This window comes from Coregonus clupeaformis, unplaced genomic scaffold (genome assembly GCF_020615455.1).
Source record: "Coregonus clupeaformis isolate EN_2021a unplaced genomic scaffold, ASM2061545v1 scaf0391, whole genome shotgun sequence".
In the NCBI taxonomy this organism is placed as follows: Eukaryota; Metazoa; Chordata; class Actinopteri; order Salmoniformes; family Salmonidae; genus Coregonus; species Coregonus clupeaformis.
This window is the reverse complement of record NW_025533846.1, coordinates 286,809-307,333: the sequence shown is the minus strand read 5'-3', so window position 1 is coordinate 307,333 and position 20,525 is coordinate 286,809. Positions and strand designations below refer to the sequence as shown.

General features: G+C 43.3%; 1 protein-coding gene across 3 annotated transcripts in view; it reads right to left on the bottom strand.

Annotated features, from left to right (window-relative positions):
* Positions 1 to 20,525, bottom strand: part of slc12a2 (solute carrier family 12 member 2) — a 63,942-nt gene that overhangs the window by 14,183 nt on the left and 29,234 nt on the right. For all 3 annotated transcript variants that reach the window (XM_041897498.2, XM_041897500.2, XM_041897499.2), the window contains exons 3-19: positions 18,322 to 18,397; positions 17,846 to 17,941; positions 13,946 to 14,085; positions 13,047 to 13,157; positions 12,660 to 12,768; positions 12,056 to 12,183; positions 11,752 to 11,836; positions 11,498 to 11,664; positions 11,210 to 11,317; positions 10,847 to 10,970; positions 10,499 to 10,600; positions 7,793 to 7,948; positions 6,392 to 6,491; positions 4,643 to 4,754; positions 2,403 to 2,543; positions 1,592 to 1,698; positions 860 to 939 (exon numbers count right to left, since the gene is read on the bottom strand). In XM_041897498.2, coding sequence (XP_041753432.1) covers positions 860 to 939; positions 1,592 to 1,698; positions 2,403 to 2,543; positions 4,643 to 4,754; positions 6,392 to 6,491; positions 7,793 to 7,948; positions 10,499 to 10,600; positions 10,847 to 10,970; positions 11,210 to 11,317; positions 11,498 to 11,664; positions 11,752 to 11,836; positions 12,056 to 12,183; positions 12,660 to 12,768; positions 13,047 to 13,157; positions 13,946 to 14,085; positions 17,846 to 17,941; positions 18,322 to 18,397 — 1,942 coding nt within the window. The remainder of the gene's footprint in view (positions 1 to 859; positions 940 to 1,591; positions 1,699 to 2,402; positions 2,544 to 4,642; positions 4,755 to 6,391; positions 6,492 to 7,792; positions 7,949 to 10,498; positions 10,601 to 10,846; positions 10,971 to 11,209; positions 11,318 to 11,497; positions 11,665 to 11,751; positions 11,837 to 12,055; positions 12,184 to 12,659; positions 12,769 to 13,046; positions 13,158 to 13,945; positions 14,086 to 17,845; positions 17,942 to 18,321; positions 18,398 to 20,525) is intronic.

Here is a 20,525-nt window from a genome sequence, read left to right as displayed (position 1 = left end):
AACATCCTGTTAACATTTAAAACAAATGACCTGCAAAGTAGCCCAGGCTTTTTGAGGCCACAATAGTCCATTTTGTGTCCACTAAACACAGAAGTGGCCAGTAACTGCTAAAATGTAGGTAATAATCTTGATGAGGTTATGAAATGTAGGTAATTATCTTGATGAGGTTATGAAATGTAGGTAATTATCTTGATGGGGTTATTTGATGGGTGAAAGGCAAAGTGTTTGAAAACGGCCGGCAAGCCATTTGGGCCAATTAAGGTGAATTTGGGTGGACTTTTGGCCGCATAACAAGCCAGGTCAAGTGACTGGACTGAGGAAGAATAATTCAACTGAAAAGTACACAGTTAGGAACTGCTCGGTAATATGATACAGCCTACTAAAAAATGGGTTTCAAATCCAGGGGATAGAAAAACGTCAACGTTTATGTGAAGCTGAATAAGAAGGGAGTGACAGCGTGAGAACAAGTCAAAGCGATGAACATCTGTAATCTGCAGTTGGACTGTTTGGAAAGTAAATGTACTAAAACATCCCTTTGAGTTACTTGTTTAATTAAATCTCTCTCCAGCTGGGGAGAGCCACACTGAGTTTAAGAATCACACCTCATAATTGGTTGCTTTCGATTCCCTGTGTAGTTGCAAATTGGTTGCGCAGAACATCTTGACATGACGCAGCAAAGCACTGGTGCTAAATTCATTTTCTCAATGATAGAAGAATGTTTTCTGAGGAAACCAATATGAGACTGATGAGATTAGTTGTTTGGCAAGGGAGTGTTTTAGCGTGTGTGTGTGTGGGTGGGTAAGAGTATCATGTCATTTGGTACGAAAGTGTTGCAGTGTGTGTGTGTGTGTGTGTGTACCTTGTTCTGAGATGTGGGACACATCCAGACCCTCCTTCAGTCTGAGCACCACGGCACCATACTGATAGTCAAAAGCATCACTGAAAGTCAAACAGAAACACGCTCTGTTGGCATTTCACAGGAAGCCGCTTGCCACAGAGCTGGGCCTGGCTCTGTGTTTATGTGTACTTTTCCACTTGGACAAAACACGTACACACACTAACCCGGCTAACGCAAACAAACAAGCTTAGGACTCAGGCCACAATGAATGGTTTCGAAGGACAAAGCTAAATGCCTTACTGGTAGAGGTGGGAACTTCATGATATTGTGAAAACTGGCAGCCAGACTTCACCCATTTAATAATACTTTGATGTCTATAGGTGAAGCTAGCATGAATTGAAAACTAAAGAGCACATTCCTATAAGTATTAGCGTAGCTTTTAATATGCTGTGGCTGAACCATCTCTAACCTTCCAATCTAATACAATAATCTCCACACTTTACACCAGGAACTGATTCAACCTAAATCCATTGGTTATAATACCACGTGACTCTGATTAAGTTGATAGAGGTTTTCAGAAATCCAAGTTGTGTGTATTCTACTCCATATAAACTACTTTGGGTTGTGTGTCAAAGCTTGTTATCTTCACAAACCATCACATGTTCATGTGCTTTAAAACAAATGACTGTTCTAATCAGGTGTCTTTGTGACAGCCTTTTGACAAGGTGGCTTGCGAGGCCCCCGCTGACTCACTGGATCATCTGGATGTAGGTCTCAACGTTCATCATGTCTCCGTCCTTCCAGTCGTTCTTGAAGCCAATCACCAGAGTGTTGGGCCTCAGACGACCTAGTCCAGCAGCCTTGAGAAAACACAGGTCAGAACAACCTAAAGAAACCACTAAATAAATCACGGTCAGGAGTTACAACCTCCTAGCTCAATTTAACATGCTGCTGCATCTCCCAAAAACCAGGTCACGCAATCGCTTTCAAGCATAAAAAAAAAAAAAAAAAAGGTCTGGTTGGCAGGCGATCATATAAAAGAGCACCATAGGCGTCAGGGTCAATTCAATCTCCATCCATGGCTATTTTTTAAATTCTAGTTTTCAGTGTCAACTGATAATTCCATGGAGTTGAACTGGAGTTGACGCCAATGCCACACTACCGTGGGTTTCAATATATTTTCATGCACTTTGACTGAATGTGCTTGAACTTTAGGATAAATAATTACAACTTTGTATTACGGTCAAAGGCTTGTGTTTCAAGGGCAACCAGAGTAGGGTGGCAGGTGGCCTAGCGGTTAGAGCGTTGGTCCAGTAACCAAAAGGTTGCCAGTTTGAATCCCCGAACCGACAAGGTGTAAAATCTGTCATTCTGCCCTTGAGCAAGGTTGTTAACCCCCCACACCTCTCAGTTTCAACGCGTGTGAAATTGATGAGACAAAATACCTTTAATTCAAATAGAACAAAAATGACTTCACATTTTATGTACTTTAAAGAAATTACAGCACACTTCACTCCTATGGCTTGGACCGCTGCCACTAATTGTAACGTTTGTCTGTTCTCACCTGTAGCAGATACTGGGTGCCCTCTCGAATGTCCTCGGCGAACACGGGGGTGTAGAATGCCTTGGTCTCGTTCTTCATCAGCCAGCGCTGATAACGTGTCTGGTCGTTGGACAGCTCTTTGAAGTTGGGCCTTCTGGAGCCCTGTGGACACAACACACATAGAAAAGAATAGAGTTACGCTAAAGGCTAAGTGTAGCATTTAGCAACTCATGAACCAAACCGAAGTAGTTCCACCTTGCAGTCAAAATCACAGGTGGTGGATATATTTACAGTACCAATTATCGTTAGAGAAGGCTCTCAAGTTGCCCTGAAAAAAGCCCCAATTTAACCAACACCCATCTATTTTCTGTGACTACCTGAACCTACCATTTGGTTTTGAAGTATTGAAACCAAACCATATGGATTTGAATTAAAAGTATTTTAATAAATATGAAAAGTTGAATGTAAGAAGCGCTGATCATTTCAAATAGGCTACATGTCGTATTAAACAGCATATAAACACTAAATAGGTCAGGACCCAGAGAGGTAGCCTAAGAAGGACCCAAAATTAATTATTTATGCTATATTATGGTGGTCCTCTGTAGCTCAGCTGGTAGAGCACGGCGCTTGTAACGCCAAGGTAGTGGGTTCGATCCCCGGGACCACCCATACACAAAAATGTATGCACGCATGACTAAGTCGCTTTGGATAAAAGTGTCTGCTAAATGGCATATTATATTATTATTATTATTATTATTATTTCAAGGCTATAGCCTACAAAGAAATACATTGTGAAGCATTTGCTAGTGTGACACAATAGGCTGGTAGGGACATAAAGGGCTCAGCATTTAGTTGTATTAAATCATTATAGTCTAGAAATTGCGCATATAGGCTGTGACTTACTTAGGATTAAATACAAATTAATTGAAAAACACCTTATTAGATCATTTTAAAAACATGAGTTTGGCCAGAGTCTGTGGCCTCAGGCTCATGCGATGGTGCCTGGAGAGCAGGCCAGCACCTGAGAACATCCTCTCCCTGCTTTCCGGGCTACTGGAGATAGTGAAAATACCTGTTTGGCCACTCTTCCCAGGCTGGGCAGAGATGCAGAGTTCTCTTTTTTTTCTCTATAGGTAGGCCTAAAAGGTTCAAAACGGAAAGGTCCTTTAAACTGGGAATATGCCAGGCCTATTGAACCAAAATCAATTGGCCTATTGTATAGATAGATCCAAAATTAACTAAACTTTTAAGAGATCTGATTTTTAGTTTATAAATACTTTGCTACAATGACACTTAGCTAGCTAGCTACCCACCGCATTCCTTTCTGTTAGCATCTGCACCTTGTACACATCATGCTTTTGGGATACGTGTCTTTTCAGATTCCACAAGGATTTTTTAGTTGTGGACACTACATCACCACATTCCCTCTCTTGCTCTTGGTTGTCCTCATCTTTGTAAGTCTCCTTGATTTTGCACCTGTGTGTTTTATCAGTTTTATGAACATATTTAGCGAACTCCATGACAGTAGCTAAAGCAAGGGGCTATAGCAGCACAAGTAGACTACAAATGCATGCTGGGCCAGGCATGCCCTGAGCTCGTGAAGTGGGTGCTACTGGAGCGAAATTGGAGAGGCCAATAAGGTCGACGCTCCAGCCTTTGGGAATCTCGCCGCGTGCTCCAGTCAAATTGGGCACGCTCTGCTCCTTGCTCCAGCTGCGCTCCAGCTTCGCTCACATACTCTGGTGGAGGCCTCAGACTTTGCTGCTAATGACAGTAGAGCGTCTGTAAAGTGCCTTTTTACATTGTGGGCACAGCGCAGGGACGATTACATCAGCCCAGTCATCACACCGTCTTAATGGAGCAGTCATTTTATTGCTCCCAGATGAGGGATTTAGATGGGAAAAAGTAGCTAAAAGTCGTTTAAAAAAAGCTAAATGGAAGCAATGACTCACTCAACAGGAAATGTGGATTTGAAAAGTAAACAGGGGATTAATAAGAGCAACACAACAAGCAGGGTCCAGAACAACACAGGATTTCCCGTAAATCAGTTCTAATGGTTTTCAATGGAGTTAATACAGCACTTAGTCACCTGTAGTCAACAAGAAGTAATGATGACATTGCATTGAGATTGAGCTAGAGATGAACAATGGACCCTATAAGACAAGTGAAAAACTCTGAAATGGAGCCCTCACTGTGCCATGTTACGGTTATGGGATGGAGACAAAATGGCCTCCGGGTGGGTGACGTCTCTGATTACTCACCGTGCGAACATGGCCGCAGATCATCAGGCCCACGTTCTTGGTGAAAGCGTGGACCAGGTGGAGCAGAGCCGGACGGGAGTTGGGGTAGCCCGTCATCACCAAGCACTGAGGTCTGTTATAAAATAAGATCAAAACAGAGTTAGCAATTAGCTAGCATCCATGCTAACAGTAAGTGGCGCACAAATGAACACAAGGACCTAACCTAGGAGTGGTCAATCCTCCTTCTGGAGGGCAACTGGCTTTTGGTTCCAAGCCTTTGGTCCAACACTTCTGATTCTACAAGTTTTGACGAGCAGCGGATCAGGCATGCTAGAGCAGAGCTGAGACAAAAGCATGCACCCAGTAGCTCTCCAGGAGGGTTGAACAATGGCCACCGCTGGCTTAACCCTTTTGACTTTTTTTTTGCTAGGTCACATGCACACAATACTTAATGCTTCATCTCACTCAGTGTCTTCTCATGACCTTGAGAGAAGAAGTCTTCATATTCTCGGTGAGGAATGAAAACAGACTTTGAGAGCACCAGAGTAGCGCACATCAAAGCAAATATGTTAAACACATGGGATTAGGGGAGCCGGGAGGGGGAGAAAAGGCAAGGAATAACATGTTTGAATGTTTGAATTCTGAAGACAATGTCAGACGCTCCCCAATCCCTCGCCACCGGCTTATTGCCATGGGAATGCTTCCAGGACAAACTGTGCAGTCCGAACAGCATCTGTAGCGACTCGTACAGTCCATGTGAGAGAGATTGAACAATAGAGCACAAGGTTGTTGTGTTGTGGCTCGGACGACGTCCACACAACGGTTTAATCGTAATCCTAAAATTCATCTGGTTTAGCTCCGAGGGTGATCTACGGAAGCACTTTTCCTATATCAGTGTTTCTGAACGAGACCCACCGGGTCTGCTTGATTAAACGCCAGGTAAGCATCAATTAAATATTGCATCACTAGAATGCTAGTACTAAAGCATCACATATCTAGTTAGCTAGATAAAAAGGCTCAATTAACTTGGAATCATTCTAACAGAGTCCACTGCACACAGTAGACCATAGTTGAAAAACATAGTTCTATACAGATACCCTAACCCCACGCTCTCTACCGTGGCTAGATAATGACAGATGCTAGATTTCAGAGAATAGACGGTTTAGTCTAGCTCCTTTGTCTGAAAATAGATGGTTTAGTTTGTCTCCTTTGTCCTTAGGCGAGGGAGTGTGAAGGATGCCAATCATCTGCCATTGTTGTCCCAGGTGTGCAGTTACACAACCCTCTCCAGGGGGGTGTGTCGTGCCGAGACCAAGAGAGAGCTCTGACTGCAGCCCGACTCGACAAACAGCAGTTTCCTCCCCCGCTGCTGCAGCCCTACCTGATCTGATCTGTACGTCTCAGTGAGCATGCGTTAGGGACGACTCGCCGAGCAGCATCGAACGGTAATTAACTGAAGGAGTCGTCGTTAATCAAATTTGCCAATCAGATACTTTTAGAACTAACAGGGCAACAGCCTTCATGACAATGTGAATGATGGAAATTTCCTGAATACGATACATTTTACCCAGTAAATATTTAACAAGTAGCATAATGAAACAAAACACCAGGACGGACGCTGGTGGTGAAAATGAGGTGGTTTAGTGACTAAAGAATCTAGCTTTTCTACGGGCAAGCGCATTTAGAAAACGAGACATACCTTTCCTTTGGTCTAAGAAGTGAAAGCGTGTGTATACGGGAGTATGTGTTAAAGTGTGTTCTGTACAGTACCTGAAGTTCTTGATGTGGTCCTCAACACTGCTGAGGTGCAGACTGTGGGTCAGGGCCTGGTGGTATGTCAGAGCCTGGGTGGAGGAGCCCCAGTTCACATCTGGAAGACAGGACAAACAGTCACATTCTGGAAGACAGGACCCTGTATGTGTGGCCATTAAGACGGTCAGGCAGTGTGGGAGTCAGTAGGGAAGCTGTGTATGTAGAGCTGTGACTCACCGTGTGAGAGTGTGTGTGTGTAAATCTGTGAGGGCGAGCATGTGTGTATTAGAGATGCGAGTCAAACTGAGTGTGTGAAGCCATGTGTGTATTTGTGGGTTCATACAAAGCCTCTCTGTAGATGTCTATATTAGGGTCTGGTGCTCCACTGGGGTCTCCAGCGTGGGTCAGGTGTGTTTACCCAGAGCCAGCAGTCCCATATGGGGACTTCCTATCATCTGGGGACCCAGTCGGCCATCTGACCCCTGTGGGGACCTCCACAGCCAGGCCAGAGAGGCTGAGCACCAACACAGGCGAGGGCAAGAAACAGCATGTAGCTGGTCCCTGAACTGCTGCACCCTCCCAGCGCTAGACATTTCAAAGGCCCCCATTTAATGTCACACTGCCTTGCGTGGGCGGGTAGCTTAAGAAAAGTTAACAGAACGAGCCAGCCCTTTGGCAAATCACCATAGAAACACAGGAGGGGAAGTTTCTTCATGTCCTAGGTAATGTCATAGAAGGAACAAAAATATATTTATAACTCCATTTGCTAATGAACAGAAAAATCAAAGTTGCCCCGAATATTTTTGTGAAACATCTTTTCTACCCTGCAAATAGAGCCATGAGCCACTCTTAACGCAGTATCATATTGTGAATAGCTAGTTCATTTCGGTTGAATTCAGACAGACAGTTTCCACAACCCTGCGCTTTGCTATAAATACATTTAAACTGTTGGGCTGCACTGCAGCAGAGGGTGCGTAACAAAAACCTAATTGTGATGCAAATGCTTACCACTTCACCAAAATACATGTGTGCATCAGCAATAAAAAAGAGCTTGAAATATCAATAGTGGGACCCGATTCACATTCTGTGTTCAAAGCATTTTTGGGCGTCAGGGGACTGACTTCCAGAGAACTATGCTAATGTGGCTCTATCATAGAGGTTGACATTTCAGTGGAATCAAAAGAACTAGGCAATTATTTACGTTGACCTTAAATATTAGCTTTTTTGGGAAATTAATTTTTTGTGTGTAGGCTAATTCATGAAAGATTATGCTAATATTTGTAAAGTAAAATAACCGATATCCACGTCAACAATAATCCACGTCAAGTTTCACAATGAGCACCTATCTTGGCAAAATAACACTAGTCGATGTTGAGGCAATCCAAGAAGGCCGACTTGGCCTGGTGCCGAGTCACTCACCGGGCTTCTTGTAGCTCACGTAGATGTAGAGGCCCATGACAATGACGTTGGTCATCAGGGCTGCCCACCAGTTGATGACGAACATGACCACACAGCACAGCACGGCTCCGGCCAGGGACACCCACATGTTGTAGTACTTGAAGCTGGGGCGCCATCCTAGGGGTCAGAGAAACATTAGGTGGACTCCCTTAGAAGGAACCTCATAAAATGCACTTGGGGGCCAGCCATACCAAGGGGTGACAGCATATGACATTTGTCCTTCTTGTAAAAGACAGAGGGGCTTGAATGGGTTATATAACCAAATTTAAGGAAGAAATTGTGAACTTGAACAGAGGTAGAATCCAAAAGGTTAGATCAAATCTGCCCCTCATGTCTATGAAGAACCCGCGACTCTATGGAGAGCTGCTTACCATAGCTGAAAGCTCTTGTTCATTTACAACTTGCATTACTTCTTCACATAACAAAACATTGTTTTTGTGAAATTACTGAATCATTAAAAAAATGGGAGGCGGCTTAATATGGCAATGTCACTGAATTAATAAGACAGCATGGATATTAAAAATGTAGTAAAGAATTGGAGTTAGCAACCAGTTAGAACATTGTACAAGTATGTTAGATCCACTGCTACTGGACACCTGTTTATTGGGTACTAAAGACACTAGACCAGTGGGAGTTTAGTAAGCTGGAACAATGGGACACAGTTTGACTGTATGCACGGTTACACAATGACAAGAACTACAAAAAAAAACAAAGGACGTAAAGGGTACATTGTTTGTGACGTCATTCTTTGCCACATGACTGTTTTTACATGCACTCATGGGAGAGCGACAGTGGGCTCTAGGTGTCCAGAAAAGAAGGCGTTGACATTGACAGTTTGAGTTTCCAGAGGCGAGAAACTAAGTGTCTATTGCCTTGCCTTTGGTGAGTCATGTACCCTTTAAGTCTGTGTAATTGAATGGTCTGTGCGGACAATGTCAGAATTAGATATCAACTCTGTACCTTCTGTTCTCCTAGGGTTTTTTGGTATTAAGGGAAAAACAAACATCACTTTATACAACGACTGCTGAACGATACAACAGCTTCTAAATATCACATTGAAAATGGTTAATCTGTTTCATCCATCATGACTAAAACATAAGTGATTTCAACTAGGCATAACAAAATAACAGTCAATCTAAGCAGAGATCTTGATTTCTTGGCACCGATAGACTGACAGTTGAAACTGAGTGGACAGCGTCCATCTTGGATCGACTAAGTGATAATTATTGACACTGTGCCATCATGCCATCAAGCTAGCCTCAGTACTAAACCCCGTCCCCTGGAGGTTTGACCTCGACACAAATCAGTCAGACAAGGGTCTTATCAAATATACAGAATGTGTTACATTGAATAATAAAGAGCACCACGTTGCTTCTCAGCAGTATTGTTTTCAGCCTAATATTGCATGTGTATTATGAGTCTTTCCAAACTACTTTCCTAAGAAGCAGACTGCGGCCCTGATCAGATAAAGATCACAGTAGCCGTTACTTAATAAAACAACTGGCCGGATATGAAAATGTTCAGATAACTCAGGCATGTCATTACATCTGTTATCGCAAGGCTTAAGCCATGTGGGAATGGCAAAGATAGATAAGACTATGCAACACATACCACTGGAGCCATGCATATTATTCACTGAGAATCAGAGTTAGGACTGCCCCACCTCCCTCCACAATGTCAAGAGTCTGCCTTCAAGGTGATTTGCCAGTTCCTATACAGGCCCTCATAGAATGGCTGTGCCTAGCTTCTAGAAGAGTCTGCCTTCAAGGTGATTTGCCAGTTCCTATACAGGCCCTCATAGAATGGCTGTGCCTAGCTTCTAGAAGAGTCTGCCTTCAAGGTGATTTGCCAGTTCCTATACAGGCCCTCATAGAATGGCTGTGCCTAGCTTCTAGAAGAGTCTGCCTTCAAGGTGATTTGCCAGTTCCTATACAGGCCCTCATAGAATGGCTGTGCCTAGCTTCTAGAAGAGTCTGCCTTCAAGGTGATTTGCCAGTTCCTATACAGGCCCTCATAGAATGGCTGTGCCTAGCTTCTAGGAAGACCATGCTGTGGAAGTGTAAACAAATGTAATTTGTAATTATATAGTTGGCATACCAGTTTAAATAGGTATTCCTAGATGAGGCATTAAAAGTTAACCTAAAAAAAACACTCCGTTGGGTATGATATCTTTTCCATGTGGCTAGCCTCTATAGTCAATGGAACGACTGAACTTGTGAGCCACCAGTGCATAACTGCATTGAAGTGGTTTAAAGGGACGACTACTGTATGCCATGTACTGGAAGTAATTAGTTTGGAAGTCCTATAATTTCCTATTCAATCTAGTTTTAAGCCAATAGGACTTGTGACTCAGCTCTTGTGACCAATTACTTAATTTAAGACTCTACTCTTAAAGACGAAATCAGAAGTTGAAACAATTACTAAGAGTTCTTCCCACCCGTTTTGGTAAAAAGCTGTCCAAAAAAGGATGTAACAACTGCAGATTGCCCCTTTAACTATCAAATCTAGGAGGTTTCGTCAGCAAAGTACCATCTTTGTATTTGTGGCTATAGTCAGGACCTTTGTGGCAGTTTTTTTGTCGTATTGAAATTCCGGTCTTTCTGCATATATAACTTTTGTTCAGGAAATGAGGCTGAGTGCCGTTGATGTTGGCCAGAGAGGCCTTACCTGGAGAGTTGGCCAGAGAGGCGTGGAACACAGAGAAGTTGATGAGAGCATAGGAGGCCAGGAAGAAGTTGGAGATGATGGGAGCGATAACGTTCAACTGGGCTAAAATAAAAGAAACAAAAATATGGCTGTTTAGATTAGCATTTTGTATATGTTCATTGGGAACTGTCCATAGACATTCAATAGTGCTCTTTAGGTAATTGGCAGTCCCAAACAGGACGGAACTATACTACTGAATGACATTACTGACACACAGCAAATGACATATTCCTGACATACTACAGAATTTCGTATTGTGAACATCAGTGTCGTCATTAGATGTCTAAACCTGGATAGCGTACTACGTACCAATGAGGATGAAGGCCAGAGCGATGCAAAACGTGAGGATGTAGCCGCGGAGGGGCTCGTTGTTCTTGCCATAGCCCTTGGCGAACATCTCCAGGCCAGGGTAGATGTTGTCTTTACATAGAGCCTGGAGGAGAAGGAAAAACCATTGGAATTGGACACCGCTATACTAATCAGCGGATAGGACACTAGATGACGAAGGAACATTGGTATACGAGATCACACTCTTCCCTTTTATCTGCGTTTATGGGACAGTAACTAACAGGGCACGTTAGTATTCCATACCATATGGATAGTATAAGTATCAACTGACTAGCAGGGACTAGGAGGAAAGCGGGATCTGGGGAGGGTAGTCTAGGGACTTACCTGGAACACTTTGGGGGCGCTGACCAGAGAGGCCAGGGCAGAGGACAGAGTGGCGGAGAAGATCCCGGCGGTGATGATGGGTCCGAAACCGGACACGATGCTCATGACCTGAGGAAAAAGCATGTGAAAGGTTAAATGGCAGAGTCCATATGTTTCTTCCACAACTGATGTCCCACCCAGGACCAAGAGGACCAAGTACGTTTTTCAAGTTCCCCTCACCACTCAAACGTGATATCGCTACACAATGGATGGCATTCTAGGAGGGAAACACCACATAATCAGACATACCTGGAAGTCGTTCTGGAGTCCGTATCTGCAGTTGTACTTGCCGTCTTCACTCTTGCATGAGGAGAAGTCATAGCCGAACTTGCATGCAGCGTCGGTGCAGTTGGCCATGAACTGGGCGCTGAGTGTGTCGTTGCCGTTTCCTGTGGCGTCTCTCACGATGCACGAGCCTTTAATGAACAACGAGAGAAATACAAAACGTCAAACTTTGTCTCTGTAATATTTATTGGGTCTTGTTAGGGGTGAATGCCACATACCAGTAGAAATTGCAACACCCAGGTAGACAATACCGGTGATCAGAATGGCCAAGAGTGTTCCTCTTGGAATGGCCAGTTGTGGGTCCTGTGAATAGAAAATAAATGCTTAGTCTCCAACATTGATTTCAAATCAAGTCCCACACACACACACACACACACACACACACACACACACACACACACACACGCTTTTAAAAATCAAGACAATATAGGAGTTCCATTGATTGTATCCATTGTATATGAATTGAGGTTAGTCTTTTGCTTGTTTGTGATTTTGTTTTAAACAATGACCAGGGGTTCTTACAGAAAGGTCTCCTGAGATGTTGGCGCCGGCCAGAATGCCAGTGGCTGCAGGGAAGAATATGGCAAAGACTGAGAAAAACGACTCTGTGCCCCGGAAGTCCGGACCCATGTTCTCCATCATAATTGCACCTTAGAGCGAGGGTGGGGGTGAGAGAGCAATAGAGAGAGGGGGGGAGGAAGGGTTAAGCAAAACAAGAGAGAAAGCAAGACCGAGAGAAAGCGTTAAAACTCTTATTGCTGAATGCTGACAAAGCAAGCAGTGTGTATCTTAGGACAGTCAGACTCGATCAGTTGATCTTAGAGCTGGGAATCAGGCCACAAAGACAATTTCAAATAATCCAATTGGTTTGGTCTTGTGATTTCAGCAAAACATCTCTGGCATAACTTTTAGAAATAGTCAGTACTTCACGTCATGTACAGTAGTCATTTGGAGCTCATGACTTCAGAGAAAGATACATTAATTCAGAATTATTATAGCTCCACAATCCAACCCCCAGTAATGTGTCATCAATCTAATTGATAGGCACGTCTTTGACAGTCTTTACGTTTGCTCGACAGTCATGTCAGTTTGTGTTATGTAAAAGGGAGAACCAAAGGTGTCGTACTGTTGTAGCCGAAGAAGCCCTGCGACTCCTTGGATTGGAGGGGGATGAAGGAGCCAATAAAGTAGTTAAAGATGGCCGTGATCAGAACGACCAGCAGGAAAATCTGAGCCTGTGGACAGAATGAACATTTGGACAGGTTAGTTAGACTTTCACAACACCTCCCAACTACAACTAGCACTAGTCACAAAACAGAGCATGCATTAAATCTAGCCTATTGCACAGCGCACATCAATGTCTGCATTCACTCAGTCTGGAAGGAATTCCGCTTACTTGAGGCCAATTTCAGCTTGACATCAGAGACGAGTTGCAGTTCAACATCACCTTAAGTTCTAGATAGTCGTAGTTTGAGAGCTCTATTCAATCAAACGTAGTTGTATGTTATCTAACCTTGGCTTCCCATTCCATCCCTGCCACGGAGATACCCAGGAGAAGGATGACTGTGATGGTGCCGACGATTCGGATGTCATTGATTTCATCCGTCATGACGCAATCCACACTCTGAGAAATTACAGGAAAATATCAACTTCACTGTCAGGCCAAGAGACAGGAGAAATCCTTTCAAATTCATCCCTGGCTTTCCGCTGTTCAGATACTTTGTGATAATGGCCATTTGAAAAAGCATTGCACATATTTTGCTCAAGTTATTTTCAACCGCTTTACAATTGAGTTTGAAACTTAACTCACAAAATAGACTGTACAATGCAACATAAATGAACCAACCACTTTCAAAAAGGCCCAAACTATTACAGAACACTATTAAAACACAAAAATGGAGGGGCATTAAAGTCTGATGAACAGAGAACATTATCCTCTAATACATTTCATGATGCTTAGAGCTGACACCAAAGCATTCTTCAAATCAGCAAAGTGCAAAACAACTACCCTTGTCTGTGACTAAGGAGTGACCAATAAGCCATGATTGTACCACGCCAAGCCTTGGTTAAAATACTTGAAAGATCTCGAAGGAGAATAGTCATTATTATGAACTTTGCATGAGCCCCCCTTAAAAATAGTGTGGGTTTTCAGTCCTCCTAGCAAACAACCCAAGAATAAACATTGAACAACAACATGAGAACCACAGCTTCCCTACCAAATGAGATTACGCTTATTGAAGATGTTGAAACAATGTTCAAAATGGTAGTCTCGGTCAACATGGAGTAAATGAATCAGCATTACCTTCTGAGGAAAAACTACAGATGTCCCCAGAAAAAGAAAAATGCCTAAAAGAAAAGAGTGAAAGAAAAGTAACCACCGATGACGACATTGGGAAGGATTCAGTGACTTACCAGAAGGAGCTCCACGACGGTTTCGGCAAAGCCCACCACGTACATGGCGACGGCCACAGCGTTGGCAAAGGCGAAGATCAGACCGATGGAGCCGCCAAACTCTGGGCCCAAACTTCTTGATATCAAATAGTACGCCCCTCCTGACAGACAGACAGACAATTGGACAGACAGACAGTGGGACAGAGGGACATAGCATTTAAAACTGGGTTTCATTTAACGTCTCTCATAAAGGTTAAACACAAATAAATGTCATACGTAGGCTAGCCGATTGCATTTTCCTACATCAGTCAAACCTTCGCTGTAGTGCAGCCTAGTGCCATACACGCATCTCAACTACACCCTTAAACCAACATATCAGCTCAAACGAGAGCGGAGATGGTAGAGTAGCTCCAAGACGTGAGACAAAATGAATTGACACATTTGGCCGCACAGTGAGTTCGCAGTGCAACAGGCTGAGTAGTGTTCCTTGTTGAGCTCTCTTTATGCCAAGTCTCTACTGACCGCGTCGCGTTGGAGAGCACCTCAAGTGCTCCTACAGACACGATTGGGGGACGAGACAAAGGCAGGAAGCAAAACGGCTCATCTCTGAGGGCATGAGTAGGTGGAGAAATTAATGTGGGGTTATTGCTTGAGGACATGGGGGATTTTCATGCTGGTTCTCTTCGTTCCACTTAAATCAAGTACACTCAAGCGTCAAAGTCAGTATGTCAAATTGCATAACCGTTTTCCAGAGAGCACATTTTGTTTTGCCCTTTTGAAAAGGAGCATTTTGATATTGAGAGACCATTTGGAGGGAGATGTGGGAATAACTGGAATACTTGGAAAGATTAGTTTGGATGGGATTAGAAACCTACACGGTGCTGTGATTAGGAGTATTACAGTAAACCCTACGAATGGCATGTGATTTCAATCTACTCTTGACACTCAGTTCACTGCATCATAGTGCACCAACTTCCCCCTGCTAAAGCAGGTGCAGTAGCAGCAGTAGCAGCAGGAGGGATATTCATGTTTGAACATGTTACAGATATTACCAAGGGGCAAAAAAGGTTTTATCCTTGGTGAGAAGTTTTAGCATTCCACCGAAGGGTAATGGATTAGCCTACTTTGAAATAAATCAATTCAGAGGAGGAGCTGATGGTTCCTGTGCTGTTCTAAACAAAACAACAGCCACTATATGGGGCCTCCCTTGCCGCCTGATGCCAAAGACAATCGGGCCGTGGTAGACGTGAAACCTTATGAGAATTAATCGAATACGCGGTCTCCAGAGGTGTACCCCGCTGAAAACACCAATATCCTTTACTACGACATGATGATTTCATCTTTTCCTCACCAGGATATTTTAGACAAAATGGAATCCTTGGTTTTCCCTTGCCCTCGCGGAGGGAGCATCCTAATATCCATTTCAGACCTCCCTGCCAGCACTGGCCGCTCTCAGTGACTTGAGGGAGAACCACTGATTTAGAAACACACTATTGAATTTCCCCTCATGCTGCGAAAACTGGGAGCAATGTGTGGCCAGTGTTTTCCCCCCATCCTTTCATTCCATTCCAAATGAACTAGGGCACATCTCGTTGAGGTCCTCAACAGAGAATACATCTCCAGTTCCATGGATGAGGGAAGTAAATGATAGCCATGTCCAGCTGGTAAAAATCACCTGTACAGGACACCTAATTCCATATCCAAACACAGGAGACTAAGCAGACGTCATGTGAGCCGGCCACTGCTCTGCAGGTTGCATATTTGAATGGATTCCAGAGAGAAGTTCAATGATAAGTAAGACTATGGTTAGCGTGGGAACCCTCAGCCCAATTAATCAAAACATGCCAAGAAAAGGGAACAAAACCGCACTGTAAATCAGCATAAGGTCACCTTGAGCTACTCATCAGTCATGCATCATGAGAGACGAGGGTAGAATTTGGAATGCAAATCTGAGCACTGAGCAGATTGTTGGCGAGCCCTCTCTTGAATGAATATAAACTGAGCTATAATAATAATAATAATAATAATAATAATAATAATAATAATATATCATTTAGCAGACGCTTTTATCCAAAGCGACTTACAGTCATGCGTGCATACATTTTTGTGTATGGGTGGTCCCGGGGATCGAACCCACTACCTTGGCGTTACAAACGCCGTGCTCTACCAGCTGAGCTACAGAGGACTACAGAGGCTGCAGTATTAATATAATATATAATAATAATAATAATAATACTACAAATTGAGCTGCAGTATTAATCTATTGGTGAGAGTCATTTTTATACACCAGTGGCTAGTCTAGTGTTCAGAACAGCAGAGGTCAGATGGAGCTGGTAAAAACGGTAAACAAACTGGCTGGACTGTAACAGCAACAATGACAGTCTTGTAGTCTTGGTTTCTAACAACATGCCCTTGAGCTTTTTGATTAAGAGTTTCTGGTTTTTGTTATGGGTCCATAACATTATTATGTTTAAGGGCTCTCTGTTCAAGACGTGAACCAACAACAGCTATCAAATGTTTGCTTTGAAGATTAAAGGCAACCACGCACCTGCAGCCATCGACACCTGAAGAGCTACTGCTTCATCAGAGATGATCAAAGAAAGACTTGTGGCCATTAGCGCCAGACATTAGGCCTACGCTGATGGACATTGGCCAGGTGGGGTGGGCGAGGCAGAATGACGGTGTGGTGCCCCTTCCCATGACCTCCCAATCAGCCCACTGATGAACGCTTGGTGATCTAACCTGATGGCAACACCGGGGCAGAACGTTCCGTACTCCCAATTAAAACCACTCCACGCTTTCTTTATGCTCTGTTGGCAGTTTCTCCTCACAGTGGGGAGGAATTCACATATAGTGGGCTTGGAAAATAAAAACTCAACTAAATAACTGTTTCTGGACTTCACATTTGATGCATGCTCTGACATGCTCCGGTAGATTTGCATAACTTGACTGAAGGACTATGATATGATTGGACGAGAGGAGTAATTTGCATCAGAATTCTAGCGAAAGAGAAATCAGCGAGTGATCAGGGAAGTCATTTTTATATCTGGCAAAGGCACTCTCAGTCAGGCTCCTGTTGTTTGCAATATCCTGACCTTCCTCAAGGTAAAGAGATTAGGGAGTGGAGGCGATGGCATATCAAGGGCCCGGGGAAGGAGGGAGTTAATTAAAACCCAATGGTTTCGGATGTTAAGGGAAATGTACAGTGAAGATGTCCTTGACTTCCGAGGGGGCGAAATTTGAGCTGATAATTAAACAGAGAGAAAATCAGCTTCCTCACAGAAGAAGAAAAACTCTGATATGGGATGTAACAAATTGAAGAAGGAAAACAACTTTAACTTCTGGACTTCCATTCACAACTATTCATTACCAGCTATGGAAATGGACCAATACTAACCTAATCACCTATCGGTTGTCTTGACTAAAGCATGTGCTAATGGTGCAGTTGCCGACTCGCACGCCATTATCCGTAGTTGTGACTATTCGGCTCTGCTAATCCTCACAGCTGTTTCAGGTGAACTTTTAAGGTGAGGTAAAATGAATACCCAGCTCAACTCACCACAGGGCACCACGGACTATACCTGGATGAAACCCTGACTGACTGACAGCATCCTGAAGCCCGATTGAGTTATACTTGCCTGCACTGCAATGACTATACCTGGAGTGTCAGATTCATTACACCGTCAGAGAACGAGCCTTCCGTTACACAGATACTATAAGCAACACTACTTTACATGATACATTAGCAATCCATGTTTATTTACTTGTGTGTTTTATGGTTTCATAGAGGGATGAACACGGCAACTAACTAGTCCTATAGTAGAGACTAGTCCTATAGTAGAGACTAGGCTTGGAAGAACTGGGAGTCCTTGGGGGTTCTTTGGAAACACGTTTTAAAGATGCAAGTTTGACAAGTTTTACCTCCTCGTACAAAGCCGTTGGTCGCAATCGCTGAGGTCGAAAGGCCGGTGATGGTGGTCACAACTGTTGCCATGAGAACGATCACACAGGAGAGAACTGTGAAAGAAAATGGAGGACATGATTAACAAACGACAAAACAAAATCTGCATTAACATTTCTACAAACTCCTAGGAGGCAAATAACTGCAATAATGAGCAGCTAATTATCTGCTTTTTGAGGCTCTCCGCTCTCTCTACCTCTCCTGGCATTCACACATTCTGAGAAGGCCTGTGAATAGTAGCGATGCCGCTAGTGTGTGACAGTTGACTGCATATGTCGCCGTGTGGCAACATTTCGCATCTGGACGGTGAATGGTCGAGAGGTGAGGGGAGGAGGAGGAGGGATGGTCGGGAGGGTGAGGGTTTGGGGTGAGGTCGTGTGAATTAAAAGAGTAATTCACATAGACTCCCAAGCTCAACTCCAGGGTGTCGTCTTACCAATTCCCGCCTGGCCAACGATCCATGACATGCGGATGAAGAGCATCACGCCCCAAATGTTCAACATGCAGCGCACCTGCACAGAGAAAGGGGTGGCAGTTAGGATGCATGTCCGGTGACGTGAACGCTTCACTCAGAGCGCTTTCCAATAACCTGGTCTTGGAACATTGCCGGAGGGAATCCACTGATTATAATGTTAAAAAGGGCAAAATTCCAAACCTAGTGAAAGTAGCAGTTTTGCCTTGGCACCGACCTCTACGAGCACCAAGATTGCAACTTAAGGTTAGAAGAACGGTTCAAACAGTGATTAAGGTCCTGATATAAATTGGGAAACTCTTTGGACAACAATGAAATACATGATATGAAATGTTGATATCAGTGTATGACATGCTAAAAGAAATGTTGGCTGCCAAACTATGCCTCTCTTTAAAAGATAACATTTGAAAACCTGGCCAAGGCTGATGTAAGTAAAAAATATAATTAAGAAAAACTTATAATAACTAGTCTATATCTAAAATCTAATCACTGTCAACCTCTAAGAACATTCATTAATATCTACCACAGTTTTATCAATTTCAGTGCAAATATCTTGTCATCACCTAAAACTCATTAACCACGTTTCCATCCACAGTAAAGACCTAATCGTATTTTAAAAAAATTATGACAGCTGTGATGGAAACAGGAAGTTTCGGTGTAATTTTATAAATGCCGACAATTTGTTCGTTCGACATTGTGGGATCTTTGTGTCTGTAAAATTAATTATGCGGGAAATGGCGGTGGAAACGCCTTTAAATGCAAATATTGATATAATAACTATAATTTCGAAGTAAACTTGGAGTCACGCAATGACATGATGTGTGGTCCTCCCACTAAAACTCGGGAAAGCAAGCAGTTTATTAGGCTACAGATTAAATAAATGATGAACTTTACAGGGTAGTGAAGGTGCACGGTGATGAGCTTGATGCTCCTTTCCAAGCATACTCTGATGACATGATGATCGATGCTTGACTGCCGTTTGACAAATAAAAATATTATATCCATAATAATCTCCTCATGTAGACTAGCCAACCTCACAGCTACCTGCACTGTATCTGGAAGCGGTTGGCTAGAGCGCACGTGCCAAGACCAGAGTAGGCATCTTTGCTATTTAACGCAACAGTCTTTGTGACAAAACTATCAGTAGAGTTGAAAAATGAGGATGTAGTTAAAAGTACTGTACATTTTGAAAACTATGCACTGTGTGACAAGTAGCTACAACAATGCACCCCAGAAGTGCACATTTTGGTTTTTGTCCTAGCACTACACAGATAATTCAAATAATCAACTAATCATCTAGGTTTAATGATTTGAATCAGCTGGGCAAGGACAAAACAAACTAAACGTGCTCCTCTTGGGAGATACTGTGCTACAACCATGCCAGATTCTCACACTAGAGCAGGAGTGTCAAACTAATTCCATGGAGGGCCTAGTGTCTGCTGGTTTTTCCTTTCAATTAAGCACTAGACAACCAGGTGAGGGGAGTTCCTTACTAATTAGTGACCTTAATTCCTCAATCAAGGGAGGAGCGAAAACCCGCAAACACTCGACCCTCCATGGAATGGGTTTGACACATGTGCACTAGTCTCTCAGAAACATGCTTTGGCCTGGACAGACCTGGAAGGATTAAATCAGCAAAAGCAATTCTCGCTAGGATCCTGAGTAGAGTGTGATCGACACACTCACGCATACACACCTCCGTTTGGTGACATGCTCATGTAGTCTACCACTTGTTGCTAGACTACAATACGAACTAACTGCAACAGGAACTAATAAAAATATGCTAAGACAGCCAAGGGTCTTTAGTCCAATGATAATATGTGCATCTTGATATCTGAATTCCAAAATAATTTTAAGTAACCACCTGGGAACTTTATACTACAGAGCCTGATTGTGGGAGCCTGAAGGAATGTTCTGTACTTTGAATGAGAGGGCAAATGTAAGCAAAGTTAGAAATTATTAGGTTACCAGCTGAATCTAGATCAGGGTTCTTCAATTCCGGTCCTGGAGGGCCGAAACACTTCTGTTTTTTATTTCTACCTGGTAATTAATTGCACTCACCTGGTGTCCCAGGTCTGAATTAGCCCCTGATTAGAAGGAGAGGATGAAAAACAGAGGTGTTTCGGCCCTCCAGGACCGGAATTGAAGAACCCTGATCTAGATGATGA